Source organism: Larus michahellis, chromosome 16 (assembly GCF_964199755.1).
Source record: "Larus michahellis chromosome 16, bLarMic1.1, whole genome shotgun sequence".
Taxonomy (NCBI): domain Eukaryota; kingdom Metazoa; phylum Chordata; class Aves; order Charadriiformes; family Laridae; genus Larus; species Larus michahellis.
In genome coordinates, this window is record NC_133911.1 from 5,440,376 (window position 1) to 5,459,770 (window position 19,395).

Consider the following 19,395-nt stretch of genomic DNA (forward strand, 5'->3'; position numbering starts at 1 on the left):
GAAATTTTGCCTTCATGAGACTTCCTATTTCTCAGGAAAAGGGATGCAACTTCCTTCCTCCCTAGCCACAATTTTGAATGTTACCTTAATTACGTTAGCCCTGAACTGTGAATTAAACCTGTATGAGGTCATTAGTTTGACAGCAGAAGTCTCCTTTTAGCACTACTATACAAACACACATGGGCTGGAAAGAAAAAAAACTACTGTCTACATGTTTTTTTAAGGGTTATATCAAGTCCCAATCAGCACTGGATCTAATTAATTTCAGAATACAATGAAAACTGGATCACAGGCAAAACTGAGAATGCACATATGTTAAAAGGCAACCCAGCTGAGCTGCATGGAAAATTGTATGTGGAATTGTGTGGCAAGTTTGATTTATTCGGAGACCAACACTAATGAAGTGAAATACTTAAACCAGATTGCTTCAAGGTCTCCTATAGGCGTAAAATTCGGTGCATTTACAGGATAAATGGCAATCGTTTCTTTAAAAATGGGAGCAGCTGCAGATGCAACAACACATATTTAATTAACCAAAGTCCAATATATACCAATAATAACAAAAGGTGTTAGCCCAGGGACCATTAACAACAAGGCTCAAGACAAGTTGAAACTACTGTAAGATTCCAGAAGACTTCAGAAAGTTTCCAGGAGCAGGATTGTACGCAACCACCACCAATTTGAGGCAGAAGGGGAAAGAAAGTTACTGAAGTTACAAACAGATTTCTGCACTTCCCAGACTGTTAGTATAATTACAGCATATCCTTCTTACATTTCATTTCTCAATGAAAAGAAGGAGCTTACAGCAGTTATGTCGAAAATTGCAGCTACTGAGAACAATTAAATAGATATATCAAGAACAAGGTGCCAAAGCTGTATTTCCTCACACACACACAATTACACATACAGAATTTTATTTAAGGTTTAACACATATTTTGTAAGACCTAGTGAACTAAGAATCATGACAGTGAAACATTAAGAAAACCGTTGCAAACAGTTTTATGCGAATTGTGAAAGGTTTATTTTGCCGAGTCCCCTATACCTGCTGACTAAATTGTCAGTGAGAAAAGTTCTGTTTCAAAAATCTGATGTTTCTGACCTCTGAAGTCAAGCAAAACCTTTCATGAATTCCACATAAACCAATGAGTATTATTTGGCATCTACAGACATTCCTGAAAAAAAGCAGCTAAGCAGATATGAATGCTCCCATTTTTCCCAATTTGGCATCAACTCCTAAAGTTAATTATATTTTAAGTGCATCATTGCTGATCATTTTTGCATAAACATTCAGTTACTGTGTTTATCTTGAAGTCTGATATTGCCTCCCCTGACCAACTGAGCAAGCTGTCAGGACACAACGGAACTTGCAGTTTTCCACAACACCTCCAGCACACTCAAAGTTAGGTAACTCTATTAAAATTACATTAGTGTGGCAACAGGCACCAGAGATCCCTGCATTTGCACTAGCCCCTTCTCATTTCAACAAAAAAACCTTCCATTGGTAGCTTACTTGAAAACATTTCAGTATTTATGCTACTGCTCTACAGAAACTCTGCTGCAAAAATTTAGGTCATGTTTCCTTTAAGTGTAGATGGGCGTGCGTACACGTATACTTATTTAAAGCTCAATGAAATTAATTAAAAGCTCCTCACCAACTTCAATGTGTATTGAATCAGGGCCTGGATGAGTTCAGAGGCAAAACAATTACACTTTAATTAAACATCTTAACATTCTTGTGAAGCAGTCAACTAATTTTATAGAAGGATAAACTGAGTCAGAAAGTTTCAGAACCTGGTCATGGTCATAAACAGAGTTGATTACTTAAGTTGCTTCCCTATTTGTTAGTTACCCTCATAACACAGAGAAAATGGACTTTCTGAAAAAATCAAATAAATTCTTGGTCCACATATTCACAGAAAATAAAACAGAACAACCCAAGGCAAGCGCAACAGTTGTACAATCTATTAGCTCCATTCCTATTCCCCAATCAGTAGCTAATTAGTCAGTGACAGGAATTCCAATAATGCAAGAAGTTGAAAATTTTAGGGTTTTTTCATGGCAGTTTATCTCCCGATGAGATTTTTAGGCTGTAGGGTTTGTTTGTTTTTAAAATAGCATTAATCATTATAATATATCACTTTCTAAAAAAATAAGAAAAAAACCCAAAAATAGACTTGGCAGATTTGATATTCTGTAAAACCTTCAAAATACTTAATGGAAATCAAGAAGTATGATTATACTTCCTAAGTTCAAATGGACATTTAAACCACACATAAGCACTGTAATATTCTGTCAAATCACCAATAGCGAGCAGAAACAAGAAATTAACTTTCCTCACTTTTTTAAGCATTTGTTATATAATGCTTCCCCAACACTGAGTCTGAAAATAAACACCAGATTCAGAAGAGCGTTCTCCTTATTCAATTACCAACTATTGATTTTTGGTAATTTTTCTGATCTTTGGTTTCTTCTCACCTATTAACACTCTGTAGTTTTGCTCGTTCTGGTCTATCTGCCGTCTTAGGCCAATCGAAGTTCACAGACAGGCCACAGCTCTTTAAAGGGAAAAAGAACTGTAAGTCTCATCCATTCTCAGAGATACAACAGCATCAACAACAGTAAACAAAATGTTTTGAGTTTTTTTTCCTAAGTGAAATTGAGTTTGTTGGTAAAAAGGTTTTAGTACATTCAAAACCTATTTATGTATCATTCCTCCCACGTACATCATTAGACTACCAACCATTAAGACCACTGGACTACCAACATTTCTTAGCATGTGCAACAGGTGACAAAATGATTTCATTCCAATAATTTACATCTTTGGTGTACATCAGCATCAAAACATAAACACCTTCTGGGACTATTCACATACTTGTATACATGCAATAGCTTTACTGGAATTAAATTAATGGGTACTCTTCCAGCAAACCGGAACACTCAAACTGAACAAAAATTCATCTCTGTCTTTTTTTAAAGGCATTATGAATTATGTATGATTTCTGCTTATGTGGTTTAACACCAAGAACAAAAATAAATAAAAAAAAATATATATGTATACATTCAGAGAATCTTACATGATGGATTTCAGTTAGTCTATGGGAAAAACATACAGGACTAAGTGCTTTTTTTAAAGAGGACTCAATTAAAACTATCAAACATTATGATTTTTTGACATCTATCTTATTACAAATTAAGGTTTATTTTTGACTGAGTATCCCACCATACCATTCCAGAAGTACATTGATAGTTTAAATAAAGAACATGGTCAATCAGCTTCACCATCCTGACTATAAACACCTTTGTAAGCACAGCAGAAAAAGTAATTTACTCTCCCTATCTGAAAATTGAATTATAAACACCTTCTAGCTATAAGACTTCTACCAACCCCTAGGAATATAAACATTTGGCATATTTATTAGGATTACAATCTTTCCAATTAAAAACATTAACATAGGGTTCAGTCACTTCTGCACTATGTACACAATGGTATGGTACAGATGTAACAGCTGCTACCGTCCTTATTGCATTTCAGCAGGAAATCCAATCTGATGACAGCTTGCAATAAAAAGAAATAACAGTTTTGCATCCGCATGTATAGAAATATTTCTGAAGATGCCCAGTCCTTCTGTTTTGGAAAAAAAAAAACAACAACAACAAAAAACAACCCCAACCCTACTGGAAGTTTCTCCAAGCACATTGAACAGCAGCCCCCAAAAGCCTGCTGCCTCTCTGTATGCACAGCACTTGGGTTCATTTTTGATGCTTAAAACTAGGTCAGATGCTCAGAAGGGATGCTTTGCAGTCAACAACAAACTTAAGAATTGAAATACTTACTAAAAGTCATAGACATTTGTGTTGGTTACAGATGATAAACATTCTGGAGAGGAAAGAACTCGTATTAAGCTAATATAAGTAAATCGATTTCACACAAGTTTTTTCCTAGGCAAAGCATCAACCTTTAACATTAGTTTCACCATATCAAACACATACAGATGTTAGCTTTATCTGGCTGCATGCGACTGCAGGATGACTTGGAATTTTTAGCAATAGATGTATATCAATGTTTGCAATTACAAAACGTACGTTTTGTTTCAGTTCACTTTTGGTTTTGTTTAGAAAATAACCCCAATTACTTTGGAAACCTCTCTCCTCTTGCAAAGTTACAGTACTCTTAAAATCTTGAACGAGGGAAGGAAGGAAGTTGCAGAAATTGATACAACTACAGATTTCCCATAAAACTGGGATGCAGAACTTGTTTTCTGCGCAACTCTAATACTTAACATTATTATGTTATATATCTAGTGAAACGTATAAGTATTAACCAGTTCTCATTAAAACGCTTCAATTTGCATGGTGAGAAATAACCCTCTCTCCCCACCACCCCTACACTGCCTGTGCGGTACATGGAGCTCCTGCACACAACTGCCCAGGCATTCAGGCACCCCCCAGCTGGGGTGTACCTGATACGTATTTATTACAATGACTCCTGTCAGGCTATGGGATGATTTTCCTGGTGAGTTCCCACTTGGGTATCAAAAAGAATCCTGAAAGCACTTTTATGTCCCATATAACTTTTCATAATTTCTGTTGCAGTGCTTAAAATGAACTAAGAGAGAACTACTGCTTTGAAGCAATTTTACCTAAGCCATAAAACTTCAGCCAACCAAGTTAACTTCTTCACACTGGCTTTTGCTCTTGCATTTGTTCAATCCTAGATGCTTCCTTGTAGATTTACACTATTACGATGCACCACATTATTTAAGAGAGCATACAAATCTAAATTATAATGAAGAAGCTGCTGATTTCTACCAAGATGCCAGAGATACAATAAAAGAGATGGTTTTTTAGCTAATGTCAACATGAAGCAACTCCAGTGTATCTCAAATACACCTGACACCATTTTCCAGCTGAATCTGTTTATCAAGGCAAACAGTAGCTTTTGGATTGATAAGCAAATAAGTCTGAATTAAAAAAAAAAAAAAGTAGTAATAGGTAGCTTTCTGTATGCTCTCTCACCTTAAATACCCTCACTTTCAAAATAACCACACAGTACACAGTTTAGCCTCACTTTTCACCATTTCCAGTGGTTCTCCTTCAGCAGGCTATTTCACATCATACACAAGCTCCAAAATTACCAAGGGCAAAAGAAGATGACAGCTTGGAAATTCAGTGGATGACAAAAAAATAAATATATTTACAAAACTAAAATTTTGTGTTTGTAAAACACTCAACAGACATGCCTATCACCATACTGGGGCCAACTCAGATCAGAAAACTGAACTTGCCTATCAGAATACCTAACTTGCCTCCAATGTCTGTTGGGTTTTTTTTGGAGTTTGGTGGTTGGTTTTTCTTTTTAAACCACCACATCTGCAGAATGTCTTGCTCTCATCTCGCAGAGCATCAAAGCTTAATTTGTTCAATGTGCCAAGATGAGGAACGGTCAAATAAAAGATGATATACAACAGAGCAAAATAGTCTTTTCTTGAAGAGAAGGCAAATGCAAGTCTGAAAAGCAAATATACCCTGACAAAGCACATCTGGATGTTAAGTGCAAACTAGTATCATCTCTCATCTGCTCTCTGGAGTAGCGATGTATTCTGATTTGGGAAATGATGCTGTTAATTCTCTCATGTACCTTTCCGAGAGATACAGAACTACTGTGTACCAACAAATACTGTCTATCTGTACACTAAATGGAAAGTTATGGAGTGCTGCTTCACATGCTCTAGAAACACAATTTTTAGCCAATATAGAAATTACCTCCCCCTCTATTAAATACCGGCCAAGAGGCATTTTTCCCACGCGGGTGACCAGCGTCGGACACCGAAGGCCGGGCGCCTGGCGGCACCGCACACTTTTTGTGAGACAACCCGGGGCTGCCCGGAGCCGGCCCGTCCAGATGTTGTGTTCTATCGCCTGCTGTCGCGACACCTGCCCTCCCGACGCCTTTACGTGGGAATGACTTCACCTGCCGCAAAAAATGCGGCCATTGCTGGGGTGGGACACCGCCGCCGCCAAACAGGGTGCCATATGACGTAAGAGATGATGCCAGAAAATTAAAAAAGGCACCTCCCGTACCTGTGCCGCGGGGCCCACGGCCTGCCGGCGCCCTCGGCCGCCGCCGCGCCCCGCGGAGAGGGTGGCCGTGGCCAGGGAAGGGGCGCGGGAGCCGGCGGAGGAGAGGCGTGGAGGCCCGGGGCCGGCGGAACGGCGGCCCGGCCCCGTGGGTGGGGGGGGAGCGCCTTTGTTCGGGGCCGGGCGCCGCGCACAAAGGGCGGCCGCGCTCACCTGCGTGCGGGGCCGGGGCGGCCCCGGCGGTCCTGCGGCAACGGGCGGCGGCCGGGCGGGTCGATCGGAACCGTGAGGAGCCGAGCGGAGCGAAGCGGCCGCCTCCTCCGTCGTGACTCAGGGCGGGAGGAGGGAGGTGCCGGGGCGGCTCCGGGGGAGGGACCCGCCGCCTCCCGCCGCCCAGGGCAGCGGCGGCGCCGCAGGCACCACCCGAGCGCCGGCCGGCAGGAAGGGGCGGGGCCAGGCCGCCGCGGGGCGGGCCGAAGCGGGGAAGGGGCGGGGCCGAGCCACCGAGGGGCGGGGCGAGGCGGGGCCCCGGGAGAGCCCCGTCGGGGGCGGAGGGGGAAAGGCGTGCTGCGGTCAACGGGGCCGTGCAGGGAGCAAGGCGGACCCTGGGGTCAGCTGTCAGCTCGCCTGAAGGAACAACTGCTGAAAGGCCGTGGTGGGGAGCATCCCCCTGAGTTCCCTCAGTTCAGCAGGGCGAGGCTGAGGGTCACAAGTTCTCCGGATAAATCACAATAATTTTAAAACAGGTTACGAGTCTGCTTTTCAGTAGCACTATGCTGAGTTAAAGACACCACAAAACTCAACACAGCTGAACTCAGCTAATATGAGAACCTCCAACTAGAATGAATATCCACTTGGTCATCCAAGCACTCAAAAATAAAGTAATCCTCCCCCTAGACAGAATGAGGCAGAGCAAAACCACAGTGAACTCAGAGACATTAATGATTAAAAAAAAAAAAAAAAAGCAGCAGCAGCAGAAGCCATCAAAGGTTCATCCCTGCTCCACCACTCATCTGCATTTTGGTTTCCCACCAGGCTCCATACCTGTAATGTGCATTAGGGGATCTGCAAGGTAACTATAAAACTCCTAAAGATAAAAAAATGCTTCGTGCACTAAGCGTTGTTCAGTAAAATGCATCTGTTTTCTACTCAGTATTTAACTTAATTGGATGAAAATAGTCACAGTAATGAAATAGGTGGCACTTCCTTTAACAGCTTGCTACTTAATGACATCAAAGCCCACTGCCACTGAAATCCATACCCCACTGCCAGTTAATGAAGGTCTTAACATGAAAGTCTCCACAACGAGCAAGCCCAGGCTGCTGACAGCAACAGGAATGGTGCAAATATGCTGGGATCTGAGATCACTAGCACATACCCACAGCACAGCAGGCACTAATGATTATTAATTATTTAAGAAAAGAACATAAGAGCTCCAGCGTAAGCTGAAAAAAATATGCAGAAGCATTGCTCTGGGATCCGCCAGTTGGATTACTGTTAATTAGCACAGTACATGAGTCTGAAGGAAAGATCTAAAAGCATCTTATGCTGGTAGGAGCGTATAATTAAGCCATCATTTGCATCTTTGCAATAGTATGAGTTTTCTTACTGATAACATCATGGGCAAAACACCATTTTATGAGTATTGTCTAGCTCTCCTAGTTTCGCTGGGTGACTGTACAACAGCACAACGCAATCTTACATAGCAGCGATTTAACACCCTGCATTTCTTTAGAAAGGGTTTTAGCAGAGAGATACTATAAGGCTTCCTCCACCCTTGGAGAATTTTAGATTTGCTTGGAATAGTGAGTCTAAATCAGCTTCTGCCCCACCTTAGTTTGTCACTATCAAGCTTACCAAGATATTTAACTATCAAGCAAGGTGCTCTCTTCCCATGACACTAGTCACTTCTATCATCGTAAGACACGACAGATGCTCACGAGACCTCTTAACTCCTAGCTCCGCAGCAGATTTAGTGCAATATTGTCAGTGTCTCATGGGAACGCACAGACCTTCACAAAGAAAACAAAAAGAATCTGTTACCTTACCAATTGTCACCCCACTTGCCCCAACTGCAAAATGGGCATAATACAGCTTATCATCAGCCGGGGAACGTTAGGAAGTGTAATTATCTAAAGGTTAAGCCTTTCTAATAACTCTGGGCAAGTATTGTATAAAGATTGGATATTATTTTATAAAAATCTAACAGATTAAATGGATTTTTCTTTTTGATAGCTTCTAATCTCTTCTGTTTCACGAAGCTGCTGTTTGTCCTAGTAAGCCAACGTTTCATGAAACCTTCTCTGAATCCCTGACTGACTTAGAAAAATTCTCTCGATTCACCCTGTCCTTCTCTGATCTCCAATTCTTTCTTAATCAGCTCTGAAATTCATTTAGGATTCCTTCACAGTACAGCTGCTTCCACCCTCTAAGTCCCTCTGTATTTGTTGGCATCTCCCTCTCATTAGGGGCTTCCAGCAGCATCTGCACACACAAGACCTGCTTTCATTACCCAGCTGATTTAACCACATGCAACAATAATGAAAACTCTGTTCCCCTCAAAGATGTGTGTGGTACCCAAATGAGGGAATTGTTTTTGAGTGTGGAATCTTTCTTCTTTTGGTAATCTTTTATATTTCAGACTTCAGTCTGACAATTCCAATCCATCAAAATCACGCTCTGATGCGGAAACAGTACAGTGTTTCCTGACAATTAAATGCAGTTTAACCAATCAGCTCTTTGCACACTGGGGACACTCTAGTAAATGATGTAGGCTCACAACAGTCAGTCGACATTTCCATGACTAGTGGTGACCACAACTTGCATGGATGAGAGAGACTATACTAGAAAATTAAAGAAATAGTTCAGCTGCCTCAGTTGCAATATTTAATGTTTCTACAGACTGCAGCGAGGAGATATGCAGAGATATTTTTGAGGGATGAACAAAAAGGCCCTTTAATGTAAAAAAGGCTACGACAATCTTTTTTTTGTTAATCCAGATTTAGCTTGTATGGTAAGAAACCTTCTCGGCTGCATATTTTATTCAAACCCAGAAGTGTTCCCAGATTAAATTTGGTATTTACAAAGTTGCAAAACACACTCTTTTACGACAACATTACAGAACTTAATTTCTATCTCCACCTTACAGGGATATTAACTGGACAATCAAAAGAAAAGCTATTTACCTAGACATCAACACTTCTGTCCACAGGATGTGCAGGTGGTTCTGCCTGATGGTTTTCAGTACATCTGAGATTATTACCGACCCATTTTTGGAGGCATGTTGAAAACATGATCCTAAACATTATCAAGCAGCAAACTATTATGATAGCAAGATAAAAAAAAAGATATTAGTGATTAGAACTTGTTTTAAAAAGAAATCTGCTATTAAATATATCATTAACATACTAGTGTGTTAAATTACAGTAGACCTTTCAGTGCATGATACAGCAACGCCTTACAAATAGCTATATCCACTAACCTTATGTCTGTATTTCCTCTTTTAAGACCTTATTTTAGAAACTACTTATTCTGAAACATTTTTATTTATCCTGTCAGATAGTGCCAGATACTTTAGGCTACCTTTTCAGATGCTCTGAACATCAGCAGCTCCCACTTGACTGAGGTGGGAAGCCTGGATGTTTAAAAGTTATGGGAGACAAATCTTGGGCAACATTAAAGTCCAGTGATTCTCACCTCTGCCTCACAGGCATAAAAATGGTGTTAAGTTAAAAGTTAAAAAAACTCCCCTACAACCTCATAGCAAGGCAAGGTGTCACATTTTCCATGACTCCTAAAGAAAAACTCCAGTACAAGCACTCCCTATTCCTCTCTTATGGGTAGCTAAGATGACAGAATTGAAATAAAAGCTTACTTCCCTAATAGAAAAGACTTCCCCAGAACTCAGTGAGGATAATTTTTAAATGATGGAAGTGGGGAAATGAAAAAATGACTGCAGGATGACTTATCTCTTTATAATGTAAAAATTATATTTGTCCTTATATAGGAAGGGAATGGCCATAATGGAAACAAACACAAATGGATATATTTTTAACTTGCCTACCATTCCAGTCACTAATGACACAGCTTTAAATGCCTGGTCAGTCGGGTATCATTAATACAGAATTCTCTATCAAAATTAATTTGATTTTAACAGGACAGGTAACATAATAAACTACGGGATCTCTTAATAAATCTTGTATTTTTCCTTTAAGACAGAGAAACTTGCTACTTTTCCATTCAAGATCAAAGAAGGGAAATAATACAAGCAGACAAAGACAGAAGAGAGAGACAGAGCATTTGAAGTTTCAATTTTCTCTCTAATACTTTTTCTTTTAGATCAGTACAATGACTAGATTCACCCAATAGAGAAAGAAGATTAAAAAAGGGAGGTTACATATGGCCAAAAAGAACTCTGGGCAAGTTTGCTGATGTGTTTAAAGCTACTGCACTTTACAATTCTTATTTCAGAAGTAAAATGATAAACAAAAAACAAAGCACTTTTAATCTTCAAAGCAATGTATGATCAATAACAACTTCATAGCACTCGATAGTCAAGTATCATAATCTGTATTTTACTCCTGGAGAGAAAGATGTGTAGAAAATAAGTGATCCGCCTGGGCCTAATGCCGAACCAGGGATGGAACTCAAACATCACAAGCTTGTATGTTAAGCCACAAAACAATGCTTTCATTTAAGAGCTGTTCTTTTGTTACCAGCTTTTATTTGAGCAAAGGATTATTGTAATAAATAGATTATGGACTTTTTTTCCATCCCCTGCAGATACTACTGGAAGTACATCTCAGGATTATTTGGCAAAATATTTAGCACAGCACACCAATTAACTTAGTATGCCTCTGAAAATTAACCTAACCACTTCAAGTAGGTTACTTGAATAACTATTTGCTAGGGTCAACATATGAAACACCTTCATATTGGCAAGAGCTTCCTTGTGAAGTTACATCTATAGCCAAGGCATATCCAGTCACTGGGTTAGAGCTACTTTCTCACCCTTCACAACTTTTGAGAAGGGAAGTCTGGCCTGACACGCTGAATCTTGGAATAATATTGGTCATTGATCTCAATCTCATCTTTGTCGATCTAAATCACAATAGATCTTTTCAAGAGCAGGAGCAGTGCAAGGTTAAAAAGATATTCTATCAAGGATCAATTTAAGAGGAATTTTACTACTGCCGACAGTACAGAAGTTTTGAAAAAATCGTGACATATTCCAAATCAATTAAAAAATGTTTCTCCTGGAAATGTACACCTCAAAAACTACAAGGAAAAACATTTCCATATTACCATACTGTAAACGTAATGCAATCTGTGGTAGTGCTGAGAGATTTAATTTACATACTAATGCTGCAAGCAGGTTGAGGGGTGTAGGGGGAGAAGAGTTACTTAGCACGAGTAATGAGCAGAAAGGAAAAGGCGGCAGCTACAGTCCCCATGGACTGTTTTGTTTTCAATAATTTTAGACTGCCTATTAACGTCTTTCAGTAAGTTGCTCTCAGCTATAAAGCTGCAATCAGCCTTTGTCACAGAACATTATACCGTCCCAGACAGGAAAATAGTTCTGATATAATGGACAAAAGATCCCATCTAAATAAAAGCTTCAAAAAAAAAAAAAAAAGAGAAAAATTTTCCATCAGTGAAAAACATAAATTATGCTCTCTATACTGTATATCCTTTCATTTCTAAAATACAAGATTTCAGAAGGATATCAAAAATACATTCAAAAAAACCACATTTTCTAGTTTACTCTAGTCCTAGCTTACAATTAGATGAACTTGCTCATTTATAGGGTATTTATGCCCTATAAGTGCAATCTAAATTACAATTGATCATGTTAATTTTCTGTTTATAGTCTATGCTACCCACTTAGTTTCTAAGCAACTACTATGCGACACTGAGATTAACACTGCAATAGGCTGTCTAAATTTAAGACTCTTTCCGCTCCACTCACTCAGTTTAATGGTAGTTCTCACTGAAGCTTAAGTTTAGCTATAAAAGCCTAAGATATATTTGACAGGTAAGACATGGATGTTCTACTCCATTACACACAGGATGACTCACAACGGTGGGTCACCTTCACTGCTGACAAATGCAGATCCAACTCCACTATTGCGAAAAACAGACATGCCACCATAAACTGTAACTGAAACTATGCATTTGGGTTTAAAAGCTAGTTTATAAACAATTACTAATTTAAAACAATTCAGTATCATCCTTTCAGTATACGTATTTCTTGATTTTTATAATTCAAAGCACTAACAAGATGGAAACAGATCACTTTTTCCCTAGGAATTCTTCTGATCTTTCCAGTATTATCACCATCCTTTTCTCTCCAGCAAAAGACTTACTATGATGGCAGTTATCACATTTTACAGATCAGTTCAGAAACATGCCTAGAACTTAAATAAGACATGTTGTCAAAAAATACCCAATCAGTAAAACCAGCTACACCTACCACCTTAGCAATATAGGTAGACATCTCTGTTTAACCTCTTTTTAATGTCATTTGCTGGAGAGTTAACATCAACCACTGTGGCATTTGGTTATTGTACTTCGCTCTCATTTAAAGAAAAATAAATTTATCACTTAGAAAAAACCAGATAATTTGTGGAGTTTAAGCAGCAAAATGGTAGCTTTCTTCTTTTGGTCCATTTCTGCCCCACCTTATGGGAAGGGGAAGTGACTGGATCCGTGAGTGGCAAGTTACACTTCTCTGAGGGGCGCCAGATAATAATAGCACGTCAACACGCTCACAGGCAAACACTCCTTTTGCCAATGAAATTTCTAACACTTCCTCCACTTCTGAAGCTCTCCAAAGAAAGGAAGTGTTAACTGCCTGCTAAAACATATAGTCCAAAGGACCCCAAACTGTCTTATGTTTGAACCCTTTTGCACAGATACAGAGGGAAATTACTTTTGTTAGCATGAAGTTACTTTTTTTTTTTTTTACCGCTAGAAGCTGTAAGCTGAATAGATACATCTACATTGTGTTTGAATAGATACATCTACATTGTGTTGAAGAACTTATGATTTACTGCTTCTAATTCCAGACAAAGAAACACTCATAAGGAAACACCAAGCTCTTCTTCTGTTCTTTCTGAGGAAAAAGATACAATTATTAACAGCTAAGATGACCACAGAAGTGTTTTGGGTTTCTATCCATACCCTTTTCTCTAGCTAATGGTAAAATAAAAAAGGAACAGGTATAAAATTCAATTAAGAAATGCCTTGAGTTGCCAAAATCATTAGATCAGCGCCTGAGTTTATACCAGGAGTAGAGCAGACCTGAAATGCACATTTCTCAAGCTGAAAAAATTCTTAGTGGAGTATAGGCTTCCAACCAGGTCAGTCAAAGTGCTAACAAGTACTGAAAGTGTGAAGCTGCCAGTACTTTTAAGAACAAGATCCCTAATGTTGATTTTACAAAAAGTAGTTTATCAGGAAGTTACACACATCTAGAGTCCCAAGTAGTTTCTTCACACTCAGAGGTAAAAACTCAACAATATGAGATTTTAAACCCTCCTACGCAGAGATTATGCAGGATTGCAGCTTCTCTGTGGAGGCACAGACCCTCCCCTCTCCACAGCACAACCAGCTGATAAATACACTGAGCAACACTTGCACCGATCACATAACGAGAGCTTTCCTCCCCCTTTTAAAACTCATTTCTACTTGCAAGCTATTTCATGCTGTCTGAGCAATACTGGGAAATAACGGTAGCATGTAGTTATACACCCAGACCTGAAGTAAGAGGTCACAGAAAGGGCTTCTCATTGCCATTTCCTAGCAATTCTCTGTCATTTCAATACACAAGGTTAAATTACTCCAGAAGCCTCCCTACAGGGCTTCCATTGTTTGTCAGTCAAGGCTAGGACACAATGGCGCTCATTCATGTGCACAGCAAACATGCAGCTCAGGGCCAGCGATCAGCGTACAGTCTCATTTTGGTACTTCTGCAAACAGTTTGTAGAAAGATGGCATTTCAAATAAACTATGTCAGTTTTTCCAAAGCCTCTACACATTCCTAGTAAAAACTACTCCATAGGGAGTCCAAACAAAAATTAAGATAACTTGAGAGCAACTTGGAAGAATCACCCTAAAAACCATTCGCTCATTAGGACTGCTCCTGAAAAAGATCGCCTTGCTAAAACCACATGCAAAAAGATTACATTTTAATAGTTAGAGAAGTACACCTTCAGAAAAGTTCAGAATAGCCGATTCTTTCCAAAGACAATCATACCATGCTTTTGTTTTTAGAGTACCACTTAGTGTTCAGCCTCAGAGCTTATGCTACTAAGGGGTACAGACAGCAAGGTTCCAAAGTGCACTTAAGGCTGTTTACTCCATATCTTCTGGTTAAGAACTCAAAAGGTTTAAGGTTTGGGTGCTTTTGTTTTGCTTTTCTTTTTTTTCCAACATGTTAAAAATAGAAAAAACCAAATGCAATATGACAGGAGTCCAATGCTGCTGATAACCGGAGAGACACAAGCCTCACGCACCTCTTCATTGTTTTGCCTTTTCTACTTCAAAACTTGCTAGAGCAAAGACTTTGTCTCCTGATCCTATGAGAAGAAAAAACATTTTCAGTAAGTATTAGCAGCAATTGTGACTTTCCTTATATACAATTTAAATCAAGTAAAACATTTGAGATCAAGAGAAATCAAAACTACTTTTTGAGAACTTGAACACCTGACTTAATTTAATATAAAAAAAAGAAAAAAGGAGATATACTGGCTTGACAGGTCTGAAATCAGCCACGTTGTGTTGAGCCTGGCTGGGATGGAGTTAACTTTCCCCACAGCAGCTCTCCTAGTGCCCTGCTTTGTATTTGTAACTAGAATGGTGTTGATAAAGCACCAATGGTTTGGCTACCGCTGAGCAGTGCTGGAGTAGCATCAAGGCTGTCCCGCCCCCAAAGGCCAGTAGGCCTGGGGTGGGCAAGAGGCTGGGAGGGGACGTAGGCAGGATAGCTGACCTGAACTGACCAGAGGGATGGTCCATAACATATGACACCAGGCTCAGCAATAAAAGCCAAGAGAAAGGAGGAGGTCGGGGGATTTGTTAAGGCATTTGTCTTCCGAATTAACTGCTACATATATTGAGGCCCTGCTTCCCAGGAAATGGCTGGACATTGCCCGCTGATGGGAAGTAGAGAATAAATCTTTCTGTTTTCCTTCGCTTGTCTGCACGGCCTTTGCTTTTCTTTAATAAACTGGCTTTATCTCGACCCATGATTTTTTCATTTTGTATTCTCCCCCTGTTCTGCTGAGGAGGGGGGATGAGAGAGCAGCCTGGTGGGCACCTGGTGCCAGCCAAGGTCAACCCACCACACACCTAGAGAACTTCTAATGAAGTACCCTTCTGAACAAAAGGTTTTCACCTTGCTTACACTCTCAGGAAGAGGCGTACTGAGAGGTAGGTCACAGAGACAGTTTATCTGTACCCTGACCTAGTCTGGCACGTTCCTGTCATTCACAGTTCTTTCATCACAGTTCTAACTGTAATGCTAGAATGAACTGCTATGCTTATTTAATGCATATTATAATTGAACTTTTGGTCTTGTCAATACGATTGGAGTTATGACACGCATGGCAAGAAGAGCGAGTGCTTTAAGGCTGTATTTTGACAATGTGCCAATAATTGCCAAATTCCCTGCATCAAGCAGAGGAAAAGGCTCTTCAGAAGAGAGTCATTAATGCAAAAAAGATCTGTGTTTAACTGTAAGAGTGGTATCTCTGCTTGAGACAGACCATTCAAGCCTTCAGCATTTTTGGCAGTGTGAGGCTGATGGTTGGACGCTATCCGATAGGTCCCTTCCAACCTAGACGATTCCCTGATTATGGGCAACACTTGGCGTTTTATGGGCATTTGGCACCAGATTTATTTGCTGCGATACTTTTTCTTCATGGTTAGTGTATCAGAGTTTCATTGTTAATAAAATAGAAAAGCGTATATCACAATTTAATGGCGTCAATCTTTCGTTCACATTTTCTCTTTCATAGGGGAATCACAGGTATTTCTATTAATCAGTATTCAACGAGGCAAAGAAATTGGAAGTTTTGAGAATGAAAACTTACCAAGGTCAGTGGAGACTCTCTCAAACTGGCTCAGGACTGTACCTGCATTTGCTGACAAGAACATCTCATCATCTGCAGTGAGCTAAATCAAAAAAGGCCATAACTGTGAATTGGGTACCTTAACTGTATTTCCCACCGTCTACGCAGGCATCTACATGAACTACAACAGATTACAGTGATTGTCAATTTTCAGTTTAAGTGGCAGTGTTATCTAACGTATTAAAAGCCAAAGTAAAAATGCAAGCTATTCACTCTACCACTGAATTTTTTCCTCAGTGGTGTCTGTCAGCCCAGAGAGGACAGTATATCCCACATGCCTCTATGTGCATCACTAAGTTTCAAGCTGACCTCCAGGACAATTTTTGATGAAGAGGTCACGCTGTACCGCTGTACCGAAAGCTATGCAAAGGATATAAACCACTTTTTGTCACGTGGTCAATACAGTAACGAGCTCACTTCATATCATCTACTGAGGAAAAGTACTACCAGCTTTGACCATGTTTAGAGTCAATGACCTAGAAATGGTTCTCTTCCTTTAAAGTGATATTTCCACATGTACATTTTACATTTATGTATGCTCTGATGCCTTCTGACAGAGACCCATAAAATATTTACAACAATGAAATAGTAACCTACATTTGGAAGGTTCGGATATTCTAAGTTAAAACTTCCTCATTTAAGTTGCCTCAGATATACATTCTTGTTAAAGCAACACATAAATGTGTCAAACTGACCACAGTGTTTGTGACAGTTTATTTATTAAAAATATACAAATCAGGTACAGACATTCAGAATGATGTTGGAATGAGAGAAAAAGTATTAGTTACCTGCCTTTGCAAGCAAGCATCTAACTACTTAACATTTTGCGGTATTGTGCAGACAAAAGTGTAATAATTACCATCATTTTTCACATTCAGACCAGATGTGAAACTACTACCCTAGCAAGTCCTCTGTAAAGTAGGTTACTGATCATTTTAAAAGATAAAGAGGCTATGCCAAAGCATGGGGAAGTGGCTTATCTGAAGTGAACCAAGGAACTCATGCCAGGAGGATTAGGTATCTTCATGCAGTCAGTTCACAATCTTAACTTACCTTTTAACCTATTTCCAAAATATTTTTTTTCTGGACAGTCAAGCAATAAAAATATTCTGAGGGAAAGCATTTGCTAGTATCATCTACCCAGAATGCAGCTCCTTTAAGTACTGCACTTGATCTTTTCCTAAGAAAGCTTAAGTACAGAGACACACAGCAACCCACTTTCCTCACATATTATCAACAAAAAGAAATAACTTGTCTTCCTCCCTCTAGTGGTAAAAAAACAGGGATTGTTCTGCCACTGATGTACTCATTGAGGAAACAATCAGTTTATCATTCATCTCTCCAAATTATTTACCTTACACTAAGAGGTGGTTATTATCACCAATACAAAAGTCAGTAAAGCTCAATGTATGTCAAAAGCATCAAAAGTCTTAGATAGTTCCTGCCAGGTGATAGGTTAACCTGTAAAAGATTTGTTTTGTAGCTTTTATAAATATCATCAGCTTGTATCAGCTTATATGTGCTTCATTCATATGACCACCAAAGAAAGCCTTTTAAAGTAGAAACAGCCTTATATAAATGCACAATACTATTTGATATATGTTCAGTAGTGAGTGCTTCAAAAAGCTTGGCATTCAAATGGAAGGACATTCACATACTATAAAAACAAGCCATATTTTATCATTTGCTCATAAACAAAAGTTGTAATTTCTTATTTTAATGATTTCAAACTCCTCTTCAATATATAGATAGACATTTCTTTTCACCTAACCATCATACCAACACCTTACCTTCTCACCAAGCTTTCTGAGGGCAGTCAGGATTTCCACTTTCTGCTGTGTGTACAGGTCGCGTCCCAACTTCCCAACTATTAAGTCTCGGTCCATCTGTATATCGGGTGGAAATAAATCAAAATATGCATGCTTCCCATTAGTTTCACTTGGTTTCACTCAGCACAACAGCATGAGGAATGCAACAGCCTAAAAATATCATCAGTAAGCATGGTAACCCTGGAAGTAAGGCTACCCATAATTTAAAAGACGGCCACGAAGTTTTTCTGAACATTCTGCAAATGCTCTTTGCACCTAACCTTAGCATTCTTGATTTCTGCAAACTTGAATCTCTTTTAATCGAAGGCTGCTATTCATTCAAAATTACGGATTCACACATCACTGATACATGGAGGAATCACAATTCATTTCACTTTATCTGGATCTCAAGTTCAGTCTAGATCTCTGAAACACTGAGTGCACTCTCCAGTCCCTCAATACAATTACAAATGCATACTCTTTACATTTTCTATTTGCCGTTATACTCAGTTCACTATCTGTTAATCACATTTTTCTTTTGAAGCAGCAAGATAGAGACATTTCAAGAAATACATATTATTGTCCCCATTATCTCAATGAACATTTAAAACTGAACAAATTCTGAAAGAGACCTTCTCTATCTCCTTATGATGCTGCCACTAAGGTTTCTAATACACTTGGTGCTTGGTGCTCTTCTTGCAATTATTACATATTTAAAGCAGTCTAGCTCAAATAAACAGTTTTTACAGTAAAACAGAAGCCTTCACCTCTGCCAGCCTTGTCCTCAATTGCCTTGGTTGCTTCTTTGCAAACATTCTAATTACTTCTGGAGTTTTAAATGCTTGACTGATGGCTGCTTGTATTGCCTACAAGGAAAAGAGCAAGTATGACCAGAACTAATAGCAGTCACAAGGTATAGCTGCATGACATGATTAAAAAAAGCTGGAAAGCATCATTAGTGTCCTCTGCATTGTTTGACAAGGACAGCTTTTTTTGCATTACCATGAAAGTGAGATCAAAAAAACGTATGACCTTTATGCAGGGCTTGAGAAATCCACTGGTAAGTGCAACTACACTGAGAAAGAGCTGTGAAACTTTTCATTACAGTCCAGGTCTTAATTTCTAATAATTTCCAACATCTTCCCGATATTAGCGCATCACAAGTGGATGTGCTATGCTATCTTCAGCAGCTTTAATGCCCACACTGATGATTATAGCTCTTCTAAGGGTAAGCAGAATGTAAATGAGGCAAGTCTACTGTAACTCAAAATCCTCTACAGAACATCAAAACTATATAATTCAATTTCACCACAGTTATGTTTGGACAAATCATGATCTTTTGGAAACAAAACACTAAAACATATGGCTCAGAGGG

The 19,395-nt window shown here is 39.3% G+C and overlaps 2 protein-coding genes across 8 annotated transcripts in view; both read right to left on the reverse strand.

Moving 5' to 3' along the window:
- CTNNBIP1 (catenin beta interacting protein 1) overlaps positions 1-6,533 on the reverse strand; it is a 32,988-nt gene extending 26,455 nt beyond the window's left edge. The window contains exon 1 of one of the 2 annotated variants that reach the window (XM_074609442.1): positions 6,293-6,533. The gene's annotated coding sequence lies outside the window, so the exon portion shown is untranslated. Of the gene's footprint in view, positions 1-2,476; positions 2,526-6,292 lie in introns of those variants that run through there. The other variant, XM_074609443.1, reaches the window with a different exon arrangement.
- LZIC (leucine zipper and CTNNBIP1 domain containing) overlaps positions 1-19,395 on the reverse strand; it is a 34,731-nt gene that overhangs the window by 12,470 nt on the left and 2,866 nt on the right. For 2 of the 6 annotated variants that reach the window (XM_074609436.1, XM_074609437.1), the window contains exons 4-7: positions 18,788-18,886; positions 18,003-18,098; positions 16,174-16,255; positions 14,242-14,658 (exon numbers count right to left, since the gene is read on the reverse strand). In XM_074609436.1, coding sequence (XP_074465537.1) covers positions 14,600-14,658; positions 16,174-16,255; positions 18,003-18,098; positions 18,788-18,886 — 336 coding nt within the window. In that variant the 3' untranslated portion in view covers positions 14,242-14,599. Of the gene's footprint in view, positions 1-2,475; positions 2,557-8,152; positions 9,399-14,241; positions 14,659-16,173; positions 16,256-18,002; positions 18,099-18,787; positions 18,887-19,395 lie in introns of those variants that run through there. The other 4 variants (XM_074609439.1, XM_074609438.1, XR_012590129.1 and 1 more) reach the window with 4 other exon arrangements.